The sequence below is a fragment of the Cebidichthys violaceus genome, unplaced genomic scaffold (genome assembly GCF_023349555.1).
Source record: "Cebidichthys violaceus isolate CVI_PGR_0920_01 unplaced genomic scaffold, fCebVio1.0.p SCAF_3, whole genome shotgun sequence".
Taxonomy (NCBI): domain Eukaryota; kingdom Metazoa; phylum Chordata; class Actinopteri; order Perciformes; family Stichaeidae; genus Cebidichthys; species Cebidichthys violaceus.
The window spans coordinates 3,158,564-3,168,985 of NW_027176483.1; the positions used below are offsets into that span (position 1 = coordinate 3,158,564).

General features: G+C 45.2%; 1 protein-coding gene across 1 annotated transcript in view; it reads right to left on the minus strand.

Moving 5' to 3' along the window:
* The window catches only part of LOC137881013 (sodium-dependent neutral amino acid transporter SLC6A17-like), a 14,907-nt gene extending 5,823 nt beyond the window's left edge, over positions 1-9,084 (minus strand). The window contains 6 exon segments of the mRNA XM_068722679.1: positions 1,033-1,164; positions 1,166-1,215; positions 1,321-1,447; positions 2,038-2,195; positions 6,594-7,165; positions 8,933-9,084. Of these exon segments, the coding sequence (XP_068578780.1) occupies positions 1,033-1,164; positions 1,166-1,215; positions 1,321-1,447; positions 2,038-2,195; positions 6,594-6,897 (771 nt within the window). The 5' untranslated portion in view covers positions 6,898-7,165; positions 8,933-9,084.
* Between the last annotated feature and the right edge of the window lie 1,338 nt (positions 9,085-10,422).

Below are 10,422 nucleotides of genomic sequence, written 5' to 3' on the forward strand. Positions count from 1 at the left end.
GACTTTCGGTCTAAATAATAGAGCTGTTACTGTACTTTACCTTCATATCCTTAAAAAGGTGTTAAAATCAAAATTCAGAGAATGACTAAATAACACTTTCACACATCAGTATGATAAGAGCAACCTAAAATTAAACCTCTTTAGGTGTTTTAAGTTTTTAGTTTGGCCCATTTCCGCTAACATGTAGGGGGCGGGGTTTATTTTGACGTGTACTGTAGCTAGCCACCAGGGGGCGATCGAGACATTTAAGCTTCGCTTTTGGGGAGCCGTCGTGTCGTCCATCTTTGTACACGGTCTGTGGTTGTAATCCGAGTGCCTGTGCACACTTAATCTTTTTTGGCTCTGCTTTGGTCTCCTCCACCAGATGTTAAAAACATCTAAATGTTCCACTTTCTTCACCGGCTAGTCGCTAACTTTGAGTCTCTACCGTTTGCACTCGGTGGGTTTGTCAGAGCCTTTTGTGTCGGAAACAGTTGACGAATGCAGTGGAGACTAACCCGCGATAAATGTGCTATAAAACCAAAATAATGAGCTAAAAGAGGCTTAAAAGCCCAGCTGAGCTGCAGAGCCGGGTGTTAATGCTCCCTGATGTTGGCCCCATTACAAAGACTCATTTCATTGAGTTGGCTAATGCTTGTCATGTGATACGAGAAAGTGTGGAACGACAAAGATCACCTGTAAAAAGAAAAAAAAAAAGAGGAGCTTCCCGGGTGAGTTTGCGAGTAAAACGCCGTCCTTTAGCCGGTGGGCTAATCCTTCCGGATGCTAGTCACGCTACTGTCAGCTTCGCTAAAGTCACGGGATCACATGAGCGCTCGTATCTGAGGCCGTGTCATTAGAGCAATTTTGTCCCGTCACATTACTGTAGTCACTGAGCAGTGTCTGCAGACCGGGCAGCTTTACGCTCTAAGCCTCCACCTTCAAGTGAGCTAATTATGTGCGAGAGGCTTTTTCCAAAAACACTTGGCTTGTTTCTGTCACTGTGTTTTTTTATTTGTTCAAATGTCTTTTAATTCCGAAAACCTTGTTTACCTTCCCAGAAGACTGGATTCCCTTGATCATGGCGAGGCAAACCATGGACCAGGCGGCCAGCAGGCACAAGGTCATCTTCCAGTTGAGTCCTCCGCCGTCGGAGATGCTGTCGGAGATGTCCAGGGCCTCGCGGGTACCAGTAGTAGGTGGTGGCCGAGCTCTTTTCGCACTCCGGCTCCACATCTACGGGACCAAAAAAACGAAGAAAAACGACAGAAGAAGCACCGTTAACAGATGTCGTCGGTTGAATCCGGCCCCCCCCCCCTGAGATGCGCGGTCACGTCTTACATGTGCTGGTCTTGTTCTTGACGAGCGGACACTCGTGCCACGGCAGAGGCTGCTGGAAGGACTGGGAGAAGTAGAAGAGGCTCCAGCCGATGATGACGTTGTAGTAGAGAGCCACGAAGAAGCACACCTTACGGGAGAGAGAGAGAGAGAGAGAGAGAGAGAGAGAGAGAGAGAGAGAGAGAGAGAGTTCAATCTACCGAACGTGATCTTTATTCTTTCTTTATTACAAGAAAAGGGAGGATCTTCTGAGTGAGGTGTCACGACTCAAATACTGAACTGTTTCTTCCCCCTTATTGCCTTATTTAGACATGGTGTGCACTGTCATCATGGTTCTGTATGTTTGCGCTGGAAACATAAAATCACTTCCTGTATCCTAGATCAAGTCAAGATGTATGAGATGCCATAAAAGTGGTTTAATCCAATTATTATTGTGTTATTTGTAATAATGCAGCACGTGTCAAAGTTGATTATATTTGAAGAAGAAGAATTGTGATCATAGTCTCGAATGTTCTGCAAACATTATGTAATAAAACCTTTTATTATTACAGTAGCATAATGAGAATCCTGCAGCTCTCGGAGTCCTAAAAACCAGGAAGTGAGTTCTGGATTTCTGCACTTGGTTCTTGGTTCTATGCCTGAAAACAAGCTTGAGAGGTTTTACGTTTTTGTCAGTAAATACCTCTCTCTCTGTCTCTCTCTCTCTTTTTCGTGACTCACCATGCAGCTGGCGAAGCCGATGCCCCCCAGCCGGGGGCTGATGTAGTTCCACACCCCGATGCTGCCCCTGCGGATCCGCTGTCCCACGGCGAGCTCCAGGAAGAACAGCGGGATGCCGATCAGTATCAGCAGGATGAGGTAGGGCACCAGGTACGCTCCTGCCGGTCAGAAAAAAACCCAGCGCGAGTTGAAACGAAGCGGCGCGCAAAAGAAGCGAGAAAAACTGTTCGTCGGCCATCACAGTTCCTGGAAGGCAGAAGGCGTTCACGCGTCTCTGTGTCGGCCACATGCAAATGTTTATGTTCAAACGCACACAAACAGCTTCCTCCTAAACGTTAACCACACTTCTACATCATGTCCTAATGATGGTGACGCATTTCCCTCAAAGCACATAAAAAGCAGCCTCTTTAACAGTGGGCCTATTGTCTGCTTATCTCCAAAACACACGCACACACACACAAAATACTACACACACACACACATCTGCTGAGCTGCATCTGTGTGTCTCCACCTAATGCATCAGAACCACGGTGTGTGGCACAATCAAATAATTCTGGAAATACACCGAAGTCTAAAATTACCTAAATTGCAGTGGGATTACGTTCCTCTCTAGAATTAAGGTCTCAGGGTGAATGAGCAACATCGAGGCGGGGCTGTAATAGTGTGTGTGTGTGTGTGTGTGTGTGTGTGTGTGTGTGTGTGTGTGTGTGTGTGTGTGTGTGTGTGTGTGTGTGTGTGGGGGGGGGGGGGGGGGGGGGGTGTCTCTTGTGACAGTCAAGAGGTACTGGTGAGCGGCACATGATGCGCTGGCGGAGAACCTTAAAACTCTTTGTTTAGAGGAAACGGCTGGTGGTTAGATGTGTTAGATCGGCACCGGATTTTCAAAATAATGCGTGATTTTTCAAAATAATGTACTTTCTTGTTACTTAAATGCGCGACGACGGGAGTTTTGTCCTTTTTTTTTTTCTTCCTTTCCCTCACATGAAGTTCCTGTGCGTGTGTGTGTGTGTGCGTGTGTGTGTGTGTGCGTGTGTGTGTGTGTGTGTGTGTGTGTGTGTGTGTGTGTGTGTGTGTTTTGTGTGTGTGTGTGCTGAAGGTTGTGAGACTCTCAACCCACGGAGATCTGTCAACAACCATTGCATCATTTCACAGCACTTTTTTGAAGTTTGAAGTTGGTATCTTTTCTTTCCCCCCCCCCACTAAACCACAGCATCAGACGTTAGCGATGGCGGGGGTCGGCGTACTGTAATGTTTGCTGTTGAGTCACCGATGACGGCGTCAAAACTTCCGTGATGGGCGTATTGTTTTTTGAAGATTAGGCTTCATCCCCGTCTCAACAGCGCGTATTGTTCCATGGGGCCCGGGAGCCGTTGGTCCACATCCTTCCCCGGGTCCTGCTGTGGCTTGGCTCGGATGGGAGTGGCTTTGTTAGCTTGGCGTGTTTGTGTATGTACACTACACTAGCTGGTTCCTAATATTAAAACGTCTAATTCTGGTTCACAGACTTTCAGTCAGCATCAAAAGGCCCCCCCCCCCCACCTCTGGTCTCCATTGTCTTTTTTGAAAACCCTTCGACGGTCTCCGTCGGATCACTTTGATGGCGCTTTGAGAAAGCAAACATAAGAGCGCTCTTCATCTTTCCTCAGAATAGTTTCCTCAGCTCTGACGGATCACTGACAGTAAGTAGCTGGTTTATCTTGTTTAGGTGAGTCACACTTCCACAGTTTTGCTGGGCTGTGCCACATGTGCGGGAACGAAGGGGTGTGGTGGATTTGCATACCCGTGGTGCGACCGACGAGGAGCGATCCACCAGATCCACCAGATCCATCAGATCCACCCAACCTTTTGAAATGTGACTTCATTCATGCACGAATGGAGGACGAACGAGCGGAGACACACGGGAGGACACCCAGATGTGTTTCTAAGACAGATGTGTGAACATCCATGAAACATCCATAAATTAAGGCCGAAAAAGGCTTTTTGTTTTACTGCAGATCCAAAAAGTACTTTGCGAGATATTAATATTATTTTTTGTTTTGCAAAAGAGGCCAAACAGAGTTCTGGCGACAAGACTGTATATATAAACCGATTCATTTCAGATTTGACGATAGTAAGAGTGTAATTTAAATGTGAAGATTTTTGTCTTTGGAGGATTTCCAATTTTCACTATTGTCAATAATTTTTAAGAGATGAAACGATTAAATGGAGGAAATAAATCGACAGAATGACAGTAATCGAATTCTCCACGACGCCACGCGAGGACGCATAGTGTGCAGTGAGTGAGTAGATGAAAGTCAATGACGTGTCTGTACACACACACACACACACACACACACACACGGATCTGCTACATTTTAATCTAATTACAGAGGAACACAGCAGGGTGACCAGAGCTGTTTAAAACAGACCCTACAACACACACACACACACACACACACACACACACACACACACACACACACACACACACACACACACACACACACACAGATGGACCTTATGTAAATTATGTGCATGAACAGACTCATAATGATTCAGTACATGGCTACATGAGCTGTGCTTCCTCCCAGGATTTCTTACTATATATTGAATTTAACATTTGTATTTAATAATCAGATTAAAATCCCGTTGTTGTGCCTCTTCTTCTACTCACTAACACAAATGTCTGTTCATTTTTCCACGTGAGAATCACTGACTTGATATTTGATCATATCACGGTATTTTTGGGGACTTTCCGTTACTTTTGATTAAAACGAGACTCGTCGCCGCTGCGGTTCAGAGACTTGTAAATGATGACGGCCGATATATATATATATATATATATATATATATATATATATATATATATATATATATATATATATATATATATATATATATATATATGTGTGAATAAAAGGACACCTGGACATTGAGACTACATCCTGTCTGGACAGCCTGTCTGAGACGGGCTCATTTAATCAGCTTTTTTACTTTGAGGCAGTCGACGGCTTTACGTAAGCTCCGGGTGGGAAGTGCAACACCTTGTCACACACACACACACACACACACACACACACACACACACATTAGAGTATTAACCCTGCAATGAGTCCTCGCTCTAACACTCTGTGAGGCGAGAGTCAAGTAGGGCATTGTGGGAAATGTGGTTGTGATTGAAGCGGGGGTTAAATGTTATTATTAGAATACAATCATGAGAGCAGAACAGAGCTTCTCACACAATATGTCCTGCATGCTGACAGTTATGTATATGTATATATATATATGTATATGTATGTATATATGTATGTGTGTGTGTATATGTATTGTTTGGCTGTTTGTTGGCTGTTTGCAGGCTGACAGAGGCTCTCACGTCGACCCCGGAGTCACTGAGCCGTCTGGTTTTGACAGACGAGTGCAGACCAGTAGGACGGTCTTTGTCACATGAACACGTGAACACATGAACACATGAACACATGGCTCTTCAGACGCGTCACATCTCAGGACTAGTCAGGAGGAGCCTTTTACAGCGTCCGCGAGCTGAAACCGGACGACACATTCAGACTGTTTCCCTTTTTACTTTTACATTGACTAGACGATCACGATCGACCGATCCAAGCTACACGATCGTTTGGTGAAACGGGGAACCTCGAAAGCAACACGCACAAAAAAAAAAAAAAAAAAAGGAGGAAGACCGTACTTCTGGTATCTGAGAATACAGAAGTATACATTTGAGGCACATCGGTGTGATTTATGGTGAGCGCTGTGTGACGCAGGCCGGCTCTCTTCCTACACGAGGCCGCAGAAGTGGATCGCATCCATAATTGATGGTGTCCTGGTTCGTCCTCTCTCGTAACACACGACCGGGCGTCTCTCAGACACTAGAGGAGTCCCGTATGCTCAACTTCTTTGCACGGTTTAAAAGTGTTTTCTGCTGCTTTAATCTTCACTTTGCATCTGTTCGTACGGTGTCATATTAATACACGTACTGCAGTCTGTCTGGTTCATTCTGATACCTGCTGAACTCCCTTTTGAAAAGGACACTAATGCTAGTAAGTTAATTGCTGAGATCTGGCAACTTCGCTGAAAAGACATCAGACGTGGCAACACACTGTGAGTTTTACACACATACTTCCTGGTGCAATTTTGCAAGTTTTTCCTTTTGCGTTAAAGTCGTTACTGCCGACGGTGGGCGTTCCTACGACGATCATTTTTTTTGGTGAGTAATTGATAGAAATGATAAGTTGTAATCACCACGATCGTCCTTTTAAGTCGAGAGGTTCTCGATATCCTTTTTTTTTTTTTTTTTAGCCAAGAACCCCCTTTAAAGACGGAGAACGTACCGTAGAATAACTTGACGTAACCTATTGTTTTACACTGCTGTCGTCTTTGTTATGTGGAAGAACACGAGGTAGATGTATTGGAAAGATATGAGGACGTGTATTAAACATATCTGCAGATTTTAAGAGTGTGTTGGATTAGACAGTTGGGATGTGCAACTCGTGAGAAATGAACTTTCCTGCTCCATAAACACGTCAGTTTTCCTTATGATTTAACTTCAGTACACTGTAACTCACCCCCTCCGTTCTTCTGACACAGGTAGGGGAACCTCCAGACGTTGCCCAGGCCTACAGAGAAGCCCACCTGGGCCAGGATGTACTGCAGCTTGCTGTTCCAGGCCGGGCGTTCCTCCTCCTCTCCGTCCTCCGAGCCGCCTTCCTCCACGTCGCGCCCCTTCCCTTCCCCGTCATGGTTGTCGACGATCAGCGAGCTCTTCTTGAAGGAATCGTCGCAGGCGTCCTCGTTGGAAAGCAGGTCCTTGACGGACTCCGTGACATCGTCGTCAAGCTCTCTCTTGACGGCCTTGCTGTTTTTGGGCATTTGATAAAGCGAAACAAGGGGCGAGGGGGTGGAACGTCTTTTCTAGTTGGCTGGCTGGAAGGGCAGGGCTCGGGCGTCTCGAAAGGGGGGGGGGGAGGGGGGGAAGGGGGGTGTGTGTTGGGTTTTGGGGGGGAAGGGGGGGAAAGTCACTTTTTATTTATTGTTTTGGTTGAACTTTGACGGGGCAAAGCTGTGCGGGGTTGAGAGACGGTCTGCGGGAGGGTTGAGTGAGCAGGAAGCGGTTTATTTCGTCATTATCACCGAACGTCTGCGGGGCGGAAGAGGAAACATTGCAGTTAGCACACGGCCAATGACAGCGGCGGTTCTGGAGGAGGCTTGTGTCACTGACAAATCACATTTGATGAGCTGCTGCAAAGAAGTCCAGTCAGCGGTTTAGTCTCTCTTCAGCCTCTAATTTCCCTTCATAAAGTGCCGTCTGGCTGCTTTCACCCTGAATTACCTTTTGTGGAACCAAAACCTGCTGATTCTGTCAAATGAAGACAAGAAAAAAAACAACTTGTTTTTAAAAGATCCGGAATGTCAAATTAAAACCCCCAAAACTCGTATACACAGACACAAAGCAGACGGTAAATTAAACTGAAGCAGTAAAGTGTGAAACACTTTTGTTTCATAGAAAAACAATCATTCATAATTTCACACCCTCACCATCTTAGTCCACAGAGAGAATTATTGAATTACTGCTGTATCCGAGTTATTTCTCACATGGAAATCACATGACAAAAAAAATAAATAATCAAAGAATGAATGGTGTTGATTTTATTACAAGTCATTGTTACACATAAGCCAGGGAACAGTAGCCCGGTTGTGGCCCGGTGGCCGGGACGATCAGCCTCCTGAATAATTGAAGGACGGTTGGAATTCATTTGCATACGGACCCAAACACCAATTCTCTCCTGCGGGATTGGGGGGGGGGGGGAAGCCCTCATATACTGTGGACCATTGACGGATTCAAATGTCCCAAAAATACAGATAGGAACGCGTGACACGCGCCGTTCCCTTCATCAGAATGAGCACGAGGAAACAAAGGGTTCGTCTCTGTTTTTGTTCTTATTCTCATCTAATATATCCGGTTATAACGAGCAGTAGAAGGGCGCGGACGGCTTCGATCCACAGGGCGGCTTACGGTGCGCAACATACTCGACTCTAAATCTGCATCCTAGCGCGTTTTGGTTTAATAATACACATTTTAAATATCTTCATAATAAAAAAATAAAAAAAACGCAATCGTCGGCGCGTAACGTCCCGGATATCGGCTCTTTCCGATGCGGCCGTGTTGCAGAAATAGGCTACAAGCGTGCCCGGATGGGGTGGGCACCTTTCACCAAGCAGCGGATTAAATGATTAATAGATTTCCTTTACCGCGTCCAGATTAGCCCGGTTTTGAGTGTGAGGCAAAGGCCGCCGTTTCATAATCCACGTGAACGCAACGCGGCGTCCCCGAAGGACCGCAGATGCTGAGTAACCTTCACTGCAGCTTTTATTTTTTTTTACGGAGGCGGCAATTATTGCATAATAATGAGGATGTGATGTAAAGATGAGGATGAATAAACGCACAAAGATAAAAAGATATTTTTCTTTTCTTTTTTTTCCCTCGTCTGCACACATGACTCAGGGATGACGAGGCCGACGGCAGGTTCCATTGTATGACACAAAACAATGCGGATGGAGGAAATAATAATAATGATCATAATAATAATGAAAACAATAGTCACACGGGTGCCATGTGGCATCTACATGCACCATCTGAGGAATGCACGCACATTAATATCCTCCCACCCACCCACTCTGCATGACATCCACATGAAGTGTTTCATCATTCGCTTGCCAGCCACATCCTGCGCACTGGTACCTCGGTCAGCCTCTCACACACACACACACACACACACACACACACACACACACACACACACACACACACGGCACAGCATGCCATGCCTTTTCAATCATTCTCCTAATAAATCCCACTGAGGATGCCGGCTGCTTCGGGGGGGGGGGGGGGGGGTCCGGTACTCACCAGCGTGGAATAACAGTCGTCCTTTCACTGAAATGATGGGTCTCAAGGAATGAAGTTGTGAGAGCACATGCACGGGGCCGTCATTATCACTTGCTTCGACGATAGCTAGTCTGGGCGGTTTGCGTCTGTCACGGTCTCCGGTGCTCCGAGGTCTGTACGTCTCAGCCAGAGACATTGAAAGCTAAAGACGAGGAGGGAGGGAGGGAGGGAGGGAGCGAGGGTGGATCCGCCTTCGACACGCCCATCGCGGATCCTTCCCCCAGTCTTTCTTCACGATGTATATAACTACATACATGTTATACACCTCTGTCATACGACACCGCTTATAATGCGCGGTAGTTTTGTTCGGTTTAATGGTAAAAATCGCGGTTTTCTTTTCTACAACCCCCCTGTTCTACTTGGTACGGTCCACTACTACACGGAAAAGGGGGCTGCTCGTGGGGGATTCGCAATGTGCCTCTGTTTATAAACGTTCGTTTCCCTCACTGGCTATGTGTACACTTGTACATTCTGTACATTTATTTCCAAACTTTTCATATCGGAGTGCCGTGTTTGGAATTCTGTATTTAGGATTTTGAAAGGTAAAAAGCGAGGTTTTTTGGGTCAAGGTTTTCTGCGCGTGCATCAACACGCGCACCCTTTTGAGGCTATTGCGAGAAAAAAAAGAACAAAAAATTAGCATATTACCCAGACGAGACAGATTTTTTTTCTTCTTTTTTTTCCCGAAATCCAGAAAAACTGAGACATATTCTATTAAATGTAGGACAGACTGTTAATTTTCTATAAATAATGCGACATTACAGTCCATTAAGTCAGTGAAAATTAAACAACAAAATTCAAAATATTCTGTTTTATTCAGGAAATGTATTTGTGCGTTCAAAATGTCACGAGCGCATTTTCATACAAAGACAAACTTGTGCTCTCTGGACAAATACAGGACACACACTATACTAACTAACAGAAATAAAACGTGTTAAAAAAGTACTGTTGATGAACCGATAACAGATAGTTTATGTGTGACGCGATAAAACAAAGAGCACAATAAGGTAGATGTGCATTTGTAGAATAAATTAAATCATATTGGACCTCATGATATCTTTCTCTTAAGTGCAGCATATTGTTCATAACAAATAAAGCATGAGGTTAAAAGTTACATACCGCCGTGCTGTAACAGAGACAAGACCACATAATCTTTAATATGAGACGGTAATAGTATTTATTTTAGCTAGTTTGTTACTGTGCACTTATCATTTTTTGAATTCCTTTGGCAGCAACTATTTGGATACTTTGCAATAATAGCAAAACGATTAATTTTATGAAGTACGGTCACAAATTGAGCTGCTTTACAGTACGTGGCCGAGGCACAGCTGTGTTTTAAAGTGTTTGGTTGGTGTGCTGAAACCTCTCAGTAAAAATGGTATGACTCAAAACAAAAGCGTAACTGGGCCGTGGGAGGGAACTGTGGGAGCGCACTCATCCACCTCCCCATC